The sequence below is a fragment of the Pollicipes pollicipes genome, unplaced genomic scaffold (assembly GCF_011947565.3).
Source record: "Pollicipes pollicipes isolate AB1234 unplaced genomic scaffold, Ppol_2.1 Scaffold_4740;HRSCAF=5597_pilon_pilon_pilon, whole genome shotgun sequence".
Classification (NCBI taxonomy): domain Eukaryota; kingdom Metazoa; phylum Arthropoda; class Thecostraca; order Pollicipedomorpha; family Pollicipedidae; genus Pollicipes; species Pollicipes pollicipes.
The window spans coordinates 6133426-6146388 of NW_023596545.1; the positions used below are offsets into that span (position 1 = coordinate 6133426).

At 51.6% G+C, this 12963-nt stretch overlaps 1 protein-coding gene across 1 annotated transcript in view; it reads right to left on the bottom strand.

The window, feature by feature from the left end:
* LOC119098945 (pikachurin) overlaps positions 1–12963 on the bottom strand; it is a 45288-nt gene that overhangs the window by 27586 nt on the left and 4739 nt on the right. The window contains exon 4 of the mRNA XM_037222000.1: positions 2041–2157. Coding sequence (XP_037077895.1) covers positions 2041–2157 — 117 coding nt within the window. The remainder of the gene's footprint in view (positions 1–2040; positions 2158–12963) is intronic.

Consider the following 12963-nt stretch of genomic DNA (forward strand, 5'->3'; position numbering starts at 1 on the left):
CTCTCTCTCTCTCTCTCTCTCTTCTCTCTCTCTCTTCCTCCTCTCTCCTCTCTCTCTCTCTCTCCTCCTCTCTCTCTCCTCTCTTCTCTCTCTCCTCTCTCTCTCTCTCTCTCTCTCTCTCTTCTCTCTCTCTCTCTCTCTCTCTCTCTCTCTCTCTCTCTCTCTTCGCTCTCTCTCTCTCTCTCTCTCTCCTCTCTCGTTCTCCTCTCCTCTCTCTGCTCTCCTCTCTCTTCTCTCTCTCTCTTATCTCTCTCTCTCTCTCCTCTCTATCTCCTCTCTCTCTCTCTCTCTCTCTCTCTCTCTCCTCTTTCTTTCTCTCTCTCTGCTCTCTCTCTCTTCTCTCTCTCTCCTCTCTCTCTCTCTGCTCTCTCTCTCTCTTGCTCTCTCTCTCTTCTCCTCTCATCTCGTCTCTCTCTCTCTGTCTCTCTCTCTTCCTCTCTCTCTCTCTCTCTCTCCTCTCTCTCTCTCTCTTCTCTCTCTCTTCTCTCCTCTCTCCCTTCTTTCTCTCTCACTCGCAAGCGAAGCTCCATGTTGAAATAGCTGAGGGAGCTTTGGATTAAGGGCAACACACATTGAGGGCGTCCACAAACTTGATGAACATGTAATATTGAAAGCACTGCGCAAATATCGAGCTGAGATAGTGATTTTATAGCTGCAGCCTGCCAGCTGGCCGCGAGGCTGGTGGCCACCGCCTCCCGCACACGACAGCACCGTCTTCGGCCGCCTCCCCGCACGACAGCATGTCCTCCGTCGCCGCCGGGCACCACAGCATGTCTTCTGTCGCCTCCCGCACCACAGCAATGTTCTCCGCCGCCTCCCGCACCACAGCATGTCTGCCGTCGCCTCCCGCAGTACAGCACGCCTGCCGTCGCCTCCCGCAGTACAGCATGTCCTCCGCCGCCTCCCGCAGTACAGCACGTCTGCCGCCGCCTCCCGCACTACAGCATGTCCTTCGCCGCCTCCCGCACTACAGCATGTTTTCCGCCGCCTCCCGCACTACGGCATGTCCTCCGCCGCCTCCCGCACTACAGCATGTCCTCCGCCGCCTTCCGCGCTTTAACACGCTTGCCCCCGGCTCACGAGCGCTCCTCGCCATAAGATTGAAACCCGCCTGTGGCACGCTTGTCTTCGCCTAAAGCGCATCAGATGGGAGGATTGGCCAGTAGCGGTTTTTTGTAATAGAAAACGGCTCGTGCGTTGCGAACCACACAAACAACGACATTAGAAGCGAGTGAGCGTATTGGCCCAAAACACGGTCGATGGCAAAGATGGCATTGTGGTGTTAGCAAAAGTTTCGTGGATGGGAAAGCTACAGGTGACAAAGCTCACATATTGGGTTTAAGTTCACGCTCACTCCCATTCGATTTTCCAAACAGCTGGTTCCCAATACCGTTGAAGCACTGCAGAAACACAGATTCGCTTATCAGCCTGGTGCAGACCAGCTAATCTTATGTCGTACTGGTTTTCAATTGAATCTGGGACACTGCGGCAATCCGGATGACTTCGAGTTATTGGCGGATGTTATTAGGGGATGTTTTCGCCGTAAATGTGTCAATACCTAGATCTAGATTAAGAAAACATTGCTATTCGTTCTTCCCTGCCCCATTGGTGTCATGCTCAGTCAAGGGCTGTGGTACTCCTTAACCCAGCCTGATGGTGGCGTGTTGCTGTCGTAAGCAACGTTTATATTTAGAAGGATTTAAACTGTACAAGACAAAGAAACTGAGCATTGCTCTCCGCTAAAGATCGCATGAATATATCATGCTAACTACGTAAAGTGGGATACACTCAGATCCACACGCATTGCATTTGGGCTTTGAGGAACCTATTTGAACTGGTATAGCGACTACTCAATTGCGATTACACAGTTGCGACCACACCTGACTGCTTCTAATTTCGCTTCCCCTCCGTCTCCCCTTCACACCGCGCTCTCTGGTCTCGCTCCACTTCTTCGCCCTCTCACCCCTGCTCGTCTCCCGTCCGGACATCCTCTGGACAGCCCCCTGACTCATCCGTCCCAGCTCGGTCGGCGTGACTCACCGTCACATTTGTATCCGTTGTCGTTGAGCACGAAGCCCGGCCGGCAGCCGCACTCGTACGTGCCGTCGTGCAGGTCGTAGCAGGTCTGGTCGCACGCGCTTCCGCGAGAGCAGCTCCCTGCGCGCAGGATACGGTGTTAGTCACCTCCGCACAGGAGAACGGTGTCAGTCGCCTCCGCACAGGAGAACGGTGTCAGTCGCCTCCGTGCAGGACGGTGTCAGTCGCCTCCGCGGAGGACGGTGTCAGTCGCCTCCGCACAGGGGGACGGTGTCAGTCGTCTCCGTGCAGGAGGACGGTGTCAGTCGCCTCCGCGCGGGATACGGTGTCAGTCACCTTCGCGGAGGACGGTGTCAGTCGCCTCCGTGCAGGTGGACGGCGTCAGTCGACTCCGTGCAGGAGAACGGTGTCAGTCGTCTCCGTGCAGGAGGACGGTGTCAGTCGCCTCCGCGCGGGATACGGCGTCAGTCACCTCCGCGGAGGACGGTGTCAGTCGCCTCCGCGGAGGACGGTGTCAGTCGCCTCTGCGCGGGATACGGTGTCAGTCACCTCCGCGGAGGGCGGTGTCAGTCGCCTCCGCGCGGGATACGGCGTCAGTCACCTCCGCGGAGGACGGTGTCAGTCGCCTCCGCGGAGGACGGTGTCAGTCGCCTCTGCGCGGGATACGGTGTCAGTCACCTCCGCGGAGGGCGGTGTCAGTCGCCTCCGTGCAGGAAGACGGTGTCAGTCACCTCCGCGGAGGACGGTGTCAGTCACCTCCGCGGAGGACGGCGTCAGTCGCCTCCGTGCGGGGGGACGGCGTCAGTCGAGTCCGTGAGCCCGCTGACTCTACTGACAGGATGAGAACATGTTCGTTGGAGGGAGATAGCGGGCAAATTAGTCCATTTTAGGATGGCATTAAGTAGGTCAACAGGGCCAACTTGAATTGGTTTGCAGCATTCCTTCGGAAATTCTCAACACCAGTGCGTTCATCGAACGAGCAACTCAATTAAGTCTACTGAAGACGAACAAACGTCATTTGAGCTAAGAACACGGGAACGCGCTGGCCATTGGGAGTTACCTCACCTCTCCCGTGTGCGCACACTGAGAAGTGAAAGCATGTGAGATTCGCTCTGAGTGAAGACATGAATACGTAGCCAACATAGTCCACTTGGCGATGAAGCACTTGTGAATCGCAATTTGCCAGAACCTACACTTTTGTCTTCATAATAAAATGCGCTTCCCGACAGACAGAACCGCGCCCCGGGGAAACTGAGAAAACAATTGAAATATTAAAAGAGACTTGTTAGAGAGTGGGCACATGTAGAACGAGCAAGGAGCGAGCCAGTATGATAAAAATACACGTTGAGACAACTGTATCAAGCGCAGTTGATAAGTCAGATCGCCCCTATTCAAACTGTTCCAAAGGTGCCAAATGAAGAAATTCACAATTTACTCCGGTTTGAAATTTAGCCTTGGCTGAGAGATCACAAATGACATGAACGTATGTCTCGCAGAATGTGGCATGCAATGTCGCTTTCCTTCTCCGAAAATGTAATGTTTAACAAACCAGTCTAAAAAAATAATCAATTAACTTTATCGTCAAACCCTTCCTTTCAAATACCTGCAGTCCATAACATCATTATCTTTAATCATTCGCAGTCGCTTATAGCTGTTATTCAACGGTTTCTGGAATGGTGTTCCGGGAGTAAACCATTCAAGGTCTTACATTTTTCTCATCCCACAGCAATCTGCTTTCAAATTTAATGCCTTTCCCAATCTGGTCTGTTTTTCTAGCGCCCAGGAAAGCCCAGAGGCAAATAACTTACTAAGCAAGCGCAGCACCGGAATCCGATTACATGTACGATAACATGGTTCCCTGAAGTTGTTGAGCATAACGAGTTCACTGGCTCAGCTCCCGCGCCGGCTTAAGCCGGCCGACCTTCGCCTCACTGGTTCCGAGTAAGAAATTGGCCCCTGCTCCGGAGAACCGCCTAGAGTTGGCAGTTTGGTGGTGACGACTGCAGGCTGGCTGCATGACACCACCGTCACTCGTCTTGGTTGGGGTTATGGCCGTGTCAACGGCACCATGGTGCGTGTGAACTCCTCCACTGCGACTCGAAGGACGGAATGCAGACATCGCTGCGTTCTCATCGACCGTATCGGGACAGCAGTGAGGACACTGACCGGGTGGTCCCAAAGTTTTACGATAATTGCCAGGCTATTTGTCGGAGTCTTTATCTGTAGGACCACCGACGCGGCCATGTGTCAGGATGTCTGCCGCCTTGACGCTGGTGAAATATGGATAGCTGGGGCCGTGACTCAGGATCTGGAGACTGCGATGCCTGGACTCTAGCCATTTCACCACGTACAGCCCAAGATCCGGGGCAGGATTAGCCCCAAAACATTCTGATAAGGAGTGAGACACTTTTGAGCATCTTGAAAATTTGCGTACTTGATACGTTAAGATCGATAAAGAGTGAACTCTGGCGAGAAACCTAAGACTACGCGTGCCCTCTGCCAGAAACGTATCGATGATCGAGCTTGGAAGCAGCTGCAGTTCCTTTTAAGTGTAGGGACAACTGCACACCGTGAGGTTATCATGGCCGCTGCTGACCCTGTGACAGTCCGGGGTAGCCGCAAGCCATGGAATGGCTTGAAAACACTAACACTTTCTTATGGGAACTGCTGATATCCGCAAATTCCGGGGTTGTCATGCAAGACTGCAGATCCAGCGGCGGGGGTGGGCGGGCTGTTGCAGGGATTTTGGGGCAGCCTGCGGCAGGCTGCAGGCCTGGCGCGGGCCGGCGGTGTCTCCCCCTCGGCAGACGTGAAGGCGTGGGACGCTGCTTGCCGCTCTCACGGCTCCCTTTGCGAACAGTGGCGGCGGCGTGTATCGATCGGAGGGGCGGCACGTGCCGTCAACACCGCGCGGTGAGCAGCGCTGGCTAGGGCTGGCGCCAGACCCCTGCCTTTCCGGCACACGGGCACGGCCCGGCCAGGGCAGCAGAGCCTGGTCGGGCCGCAAATGTATGCCCGACGGATGCAGGCCGACTGATCACAGTACGGTCACACCATCTCGTGACATGACAGCCTCATCATCACACCATCTCGTGACATGACAACCTCATCATCACACCATCTCGTGACATGACAGCCTCATCATCACACCATCTCGTGACATGACAGCCTCATCATCACACCATCTCGTGACATGACAGCCTCATCATCACACCATCTCGTGACATGACAACCTCAGCATCCCACCATCTCGTGACATGACAACCTCAGCATCACACCATCTCGTGACATGACAGCCTCATCATCACACCATCTCGTGACATGACAGCCTCATCATCACACCATCCCGTGACATGACAACCTCATCATCACACCATCTCGTGACATGACAGCCTCATCATCACACCATCTCGCGACATGACAGCCTCAGCATCCCACTATCTCGTGACATGGCAACCTCATTATCCCACTATCTCGTGACATGACAACCTCATCATCACGCCATCTCGTGACATGGCAACCTCATTATCACACCATCTCGTGACATGACAGCCTCATCATCACACCATCTCGTGACATGACAGCCTCAGCATCACACCATCTCGTGACATGACAACCTCAGCATCCCACTATCTCGTGACATGGCAACCTCATTATCGCACCATCTCGTGACATGACAACCTCATCATCACGTCATCTCGTGACCTGACAGCCTCATCATCACACAATTTCGTGACATGACAACTTCACGCAGTTCCGAACGCTGTGCTGTAATATCCATTCCATGGCAAAGGACACGATTTATTACCTTCTTAAGCCGAGAGCTACTGGGACACTTTCCACTATACGACTCACTGGGTTTTATTTTCATGGTCCGTGCAGCTAACTTCGCAGCCAATCAATCCAAGACGCTGACGCAAAGGCCGGAATTGGCAACCCGACATTTTTGTAGAGCAAAAACAATATCTATCATCGTGAAGATAATCGGTAAGATCAAGTTCCAGGTCAAGAAAAAAAGCCTCTTTCATAGGCGAGCTGTATAACCAATAAACCCTTGTTTCAGGATCTTATCTTTATCACGAAAGGTGGAGTACCTCTAATTTTATATCGCATGGCCCTTATTATATGCTGCACTGTTGAGAAACACAATTTCTCTTTCTACCGGCGCAAATTATGGCATGCGTGACTGCACTGTGAAACATCGCATTTCCCTGTACTTCTGCATGGACCTTTAAATGCTTGTTAACGAAAAAAGAAACATCTAAGAGGTTTCAATCAGATATTCTTTTACAAATCACATAATACAGCAATTTGAAAGTACATCCATAGGGTAAAATCCAAAAGTAGAAAAAGCGTAGCGTGGAAAATCCAAGCGTAGAAAGTGAATCTTTGAGGTAAGCTAGTAAGCCCTTTATTCTATAAATGACTCAAGGTCAAGTCAGGTCACTTCAGGTAACGAGGGCGTGATAAATGTTTGACAAGGAAAATAACGCAATATGTGCTCACACATAATAGTTTTCAAAGGTTTTGGAAGTTGACTGCTGACGACCACCGATGACTCGCTTCTTACATACCTACTTGCAAACTGGAAACACATGCCGTACGCATCAATATGATGAAGACCGTCAAGTAACCTGCACCAAGCCCACCGGTGACCCAGCATAACTTAGGCCAGCCGTGGTGAAAAGTGATCTGAGTCTCTACCTGCACGCACATGGACTCCTCTTTCCATACTGCTCTGATAATATTGTATAACAGGAAGATAACAGCAGACGGTAAAATAAATTAAATGACTCACACTGGGGGCTTACTTGGAGGCGCTGCCTGTTTCAGCACTCCAGCTCAAATTGCTTTGGTATCTTTTTAAAATGTTGAGCGGAGCGAGCAAAAAGCCCCAGAGACTCGCGGTTGAAATGTAGTATTGCACTTAGTCACAACTACTTTCATACAAAAATGCTTCCAGGCCGCGCGCACGATGGCTGGTATCACGGAGTGAGCAGACTCTGCGGACGCTTCTCTGTGAACGTGCCAGCGGCGTAATTTCGCAAAATAAGTTGGGGGAGGGTAGCAGGGAAATGTCGGGAGCTGGGGAGGTAGCAGAGAAACTAATAAACTTGATCGCAAATGCACAAAAAGCAGTTACACCCCGAGTCGAGCAGCGTCAGGGAGCTGGATTCGTGCGGCTGAATAAGAGACCCGCCTTATTCTGCACGCTCTTTTCCTGTGGTTAATACTCTTAAGCTGCAAATGCTCCATGCAAATCCACACAGAATTGATGTCTTCTCTGAATTCAGCTGCGAAAAGGACTTTAAGTTAAATTACAAGTGCTACATATTTAGTTACCTTATCTTTTAAAAAATTATATATTTCCCGCGTCAATCAGTCTCCTAAAAGACGAACTCTACCTTGGTTGCAACTGCATCACCTGTAGCCGATATGTATCTACCAGCTGCGGCCCTGACAGGGCAGCAATCCGAATGGATTTAATTGCAGAATGCACGCATCCGGACCGACAGGCTGATCTAAATTGGGAGTGGTAATGCTCTGATTCAGGGAGCATTGCTGGATAAGTATACACCTATAGATTACTATAAGCTCTGTAGCGGCTTCTGCATTACAGTGGGGGGTGGTTTTAATCTGAACGCAGCATAAGACGGGACGGAACATTTGGTGGTCTCAACGAGCAAATACAAGTCTCGCCTTCGCACTCTTTTTTGCCTCAGTCCAAACCTCCCCCGCCGCAAGTGCGCGAGCCTTGAGTGTATGTACTTCATCGATTCCATTATCAACTATCTGGTAGGGGTACGATGCAATCATGACGTCATCGGAATGGCGTTACGGCATCGTGAGTTGGTTAGAAAAGAGGCATGGTGGGATAATACTGCGACAACAGTGGGTAGCAGAATGTTATGCTTTCGTAAACTGAGCAAAACAGAGGATTAGTAACTACGGTTCAGTAGTTGGTAACATAGCATTTCGACATTACGGTTACATGTTTTATCTTCGTTTTGAATTGGTTGTGTTTTCAACACTATGTTAAGATAGCAGCTTATTTCGCCATTCTAAAAACTTGAAGTACTGATTACCACCCATTACACCACGGATAACATAAAATGCCCGTCTACGATCATGTACAGCTCGCGTGAAATAAGTTAACCTGGCTGGTCAAAATTTACCTAGCGACTTTGATAGCTCGGCAGCCTCCACGCGAGCCGCCGGCACCGCGCAGAAGCCGCTCCGGCGCCAGTGCAGAGCTGAGTGGGTGTAGCCGCACAAAGGTATATGCACTCCTCGCAGTTGTTAATTCTCAGAGCTGTCATAAATCTGCTTGCTGTGGTGCTCAGAATTCTCGTTTTTCAGTGAGATCGACATGATGCAATTGCTTGCAAGCCATTCGTAACGGCACATCCCATACGTGCACTGAATGTACGCCCTTCAACATATTTTAATCGCAGGGTTGTACCTAGATAGCGCTATATGTGTCTGACTACGCCGGGCGCTGCAGCGATGTTGGAACATAGAGTAGGTGTGTTGTCTATTTCAGTACAATCGAATTCAACTTGGCGAGAACCGTGCCGTATGTTCGTCTAGCTTGGCGAGAACTGTGCTGTATGTTCGTCCAGCTTGGCGAGAACTGCGCTGTATGTTCGTCCAGCCTGCAAGCTTTCCCAATTGGTATGCTAAGCATTACGCATCGACACAAAATCATGAAGCAGCCTAACAAAATTGGAATTTCTTGGGCAGGACACCGATGACGTAGTGGTTAAGCTATACCTCTGGGAAACTGGAGGTACGGGATCGATTCCACGCGGTGTCCGCTCGTCCAGCCAGGGTAAGGAGCGGGCGACACCGTGTAGCCTCAGCAGCTCAGTGGGTCGTTAATCCCTACAGACGAGCTTGGTAACGGCACGAGTCTCGATTTAATAACACGCGGTCAAAACGTTTACCCCATGCATGACGAGGGCACTTATATAATGTAAGGAGTGATCGTAATAAAAGCTGATATCAATAGTCAAAAATACCAATTTACTTACCAGCTTACCACGAATTACTATACTCACTTACGTAATGTTATAAATTATCGCAACAAAACCGCAAGCCGGCATCCACAGCCTTACATACCTACTTCAACCCAAGAATCTTCCAGCGCATAAGCAAAATGAAGTTATGAGTAGCTTTAGATACATGAATGAAAACGTCTGTACGTCCTTCTTCCTGCATAGTTTACTGCAATCTCGTCCGCCTAATTTAAGCACGCACGTTTCTTACATTGTTCTTTACCTTACACAACAGGGGTCGTCGCGCGTGGTACGCCTTGTTATTCCGGTTCGGTATTCTCAGCAAACAAACATCTTTGGTCTCTTGTCAATGCAGCATTTACACAGTGAGCGCTTGTTCAGTGACCTGGCGTTATCTCCGCTGCGTTTGTTGGGCATCTAGCGCGAAATGAGCATTTAAAGTACACACAAAGGAGCGTAGTCATCAACCCTCAGCACATTAGTTCAACAAAACCCTCTTGGCGGAGAGCACACCTGCTCCCCCATTTCGGCAGTGGTGAGGACTGGAAACAAAACATTTCTGATTCCGTCCAAATATCGGAGCAGAGCAGCCAGATTCCGCGTGTTCCCGTCGCTCGTTAAAACAAAGGGCGGCAGTCCTGCGTGCCGTGCTCAAGATGATCCGAGATAGCGGACGAGCCGCGCCGCGTGCGTTTAAGATGCGCATCATTCGTGCTGCTCAACGCCGCCAGATCCCGCTAAATCCGCCAGCCGCACCCGAAGCGGGCGGCGAAAGCCCAAGCGTCGTGTGGCCCCATCCAATGCGTCAAGCCACGCTCCGCCGTGCATATTCAAGGCCCAATGGACTCGAAAGTCAGCCGCCAATCGCCAATTTCGCAGAAGATCTCCGCCATCCATCGTGTGTTCTGGCATTCGCAGCCGGCTAAAGACGCGCAGAGTCATCTGACGGCCCTGCGTGGCCGCCGCGGCCCGGGCGCGCCGCCCGTGGTGTGACATGACCGCCGGGCGCCGCCGCCATCAGCGGTCGTTGCTATGGACGCCGTCGGTCGGGCGCCGGTCGTCACAGAGCCGTACACGAGGCCGTCGAGCGGTCGGCCCGGGATCGATGGTACCAAGCGGCGGCGGCGGGAGTCGCCCCGTAACGTGCCGCCGCACCAAACAGTGGCCGCTGGCGCCGGTCGATCCGTCACCCCGGGCTGTCCCGCACCGGCGGATTTAGAGCCCGGCCCCCACCGGCGATCACGGCGAACGGGCGGCAGCACCGCGCCGAGACGCATGGCTGCTGGGACCAGCGGCGGCGCAGAGGTGTGGGTGCTGGGACAGCAGTGACGCAGAGGTGTGGGGTGCTAATAACAGCAGTGAAGCAGAGGCGTAGGTGTTGAGACAGCAGCAACGTAAAGATGTGGGTGCTAGGACAAGGGCGTTGTAGAGGCGTGGGGCTGCGACAGCAGCGGCGCAGAGGCGTGGGTGCTGGGACAGCGGCGGCGCAGAGGTGTGGGTGCTAGGACAGCGGCGGCGCAAAGGTATGGGTGCTGGGACAGGGGCGGCGCAGAGGTGTGGGTGTTGGGACAGCGGCGGCGCAAAGGTATGGGTGTTGGACAGCGGCGGCGCAGAGGTGTGGGGTGCTGGACAGGGGCGGCGCAGAGGTGTGGGTGCTGGGGACAGGGGGCGTTGCAGAGGCGGGGGTGTTAGGACAGGGCGTTGGCAGAGGCGGGGGGTGTTGTGAAAGCGGCGGCGCGGAGGTACGAACGCTGAGACAACGGAGGTGTAAAGGCACAGATGCCTGAATAGGGGCCGCACATCAACATGTGTCATGTGATGTTGTCATGGAGCAGGAGAGAACGATACTGAGCCAGAAGTGAGTGATATGAACACAAGGACAGAGGCGAGAGAGCAGCGCCGGTGGGAATGTGTGACAGGGCATTTGAACTGAGAGCTGAGACAGAAAAGTGGTGTGGACATAGTTTGTCATAAGAACCAGGTACTGGGACTAACTAAGACTGGGGACAGAACACGAGTGCAGTGCCAGGAACGCTCGGACAACTATGCAGCACCAGAACAGCGCAGTGAGCGCAATTGTCCCAGTCAGCGCGGAGAACCTCCAGTTGCCACAACCCCCGGTCATCGGTAAACAATATTTGAATGGGGGCGTGAAGTATATTAGCCCAAATTGGACCATGGTCTGGAACACATGGCCACGATCCACAATAGTAGTTCATTTGTTCTGCAGCGCACGCGGCCGCTTTGGTCATTAACCTTGTAATATGACTTCATGTAAGCAAAAGACGACCTGAATTCCTGGTTTTTCAATATGATGAGTTGAGAGTTCTGTGCTGGCAGGGATCCACCGTCACTATGAAGATGTCTTTGAGCATATAAGAGAAGACTTAACAGTGATAACTTGAAGTAGTCCCTGTATTGAGCTTCATAAACTTGATATAATTAGCACACCTTGAAACATCGAGTTTTATCGGGATAACCAATGATCACTTAATGCCATCGTTTAATTAGTCATTCTTGGTAGATCGTGCGCCGCCCCTTCCCCCCCCCCCCCTAACTCAATCGGTTAGAGCACCTGCTTCCCAATTTGCTGGTAGCAAGGAGGGTGGGCTCGAGTCGCTTAAGCGCTCGCTATTTCGCCCTGGCTGGGATGGCCTATGGCCTGTGGCAGCGGCCGTTAAAGGTCACATAAGGTCACGTGCGGGGCGGAACGTGTCGAGCATTCCGACATGCTAAACTTTCGCCATAAAATGATGCTGTTGACCTGGAAATTCACGACGGAATGATGGGTAAGGGCTCAGGCAATAAGCTCTGCTTAGTGCCTGCTAAACTCTGCTTAGTGGGATATGATCCAAGAAAATCATCCAATCAAAGTGTTGAGACAAGTTTGTTGTATGGAATAAGATATTAGAGGTCGATCATTATTACTACACCTAGTTAGTACGTAGTTAGTAGTTAGTAGCAGTTAGTAGTTAGTAGCAGTTAGTAGTTAGTAGCAGTTAGTAGTTAGTAGTTAGTAGTTAGCGGAAGCACCTGGGAGCACGGCACCCTTCGCCGGACTGGACACATTTCGCCTGGACGCGGGACACCGACAAATTGGGGAGAGGGTGCCCGGTGGCATCCGCCGCTTGGCGGCAGCGTTTGCTGCTTTGTGAACAGATACTCCTTGACAATGCTGCGCAGAAAACATGGTCACACTGAAAGGGATGACGGGCTTTTGATTCGACGAATGAGAACCTGTCGAAGCTGTAAAGTGCTCAAGCATATAAGCTTGTCACGCTAACATCGACAATGTTTCCCGTGAATTATTTGAAACGAAACATATAGAAGTAAAATCTTGAAGGGCATCATGGACTACGGTCTCTCATGAAAATACGTGCTTTTCTTTCCTGCTTGTAATTCAGACCTCCTTTCTTTACGAATAGCGATTAGTTACGGCGGTAGGGAGCTGTGATTATTGTTTACAGATCACAGATTTCCGTAAAGCCATAGCATCTATTTTAGTAAAGAAAGACGTGTATGAAGGTGCCACCGTGTTTTGAGGTATCGTCTAACTACGTATAGCCAAGGCTGCATCATTTTCAAGCCACAGCGGTTTTTTACGAAGACCTACTGGGCAAATGGTTGTCCAACACGCATCGAAATTGCTGTAATGCCCATAAACACTTGCTCTTAAGACACCGAGACATGGCTTGGCGGAGGCGCTTTCGGCTGTTTTAGATGCATCTCCCGGATCGTTCAACGCCGGAAAAGCTTGGAACGGCTGGAGCGACCCTCTTTCCCCCCGCTACGTTTTTTAGGCTTCTCCAAACTGTTCATCGCATCACCGTGAAATTTGACAGAAGTCACATTTACAGCTGATTACATATGGACTACACAAGTCGTGCTGATCATCAACCTATGACTT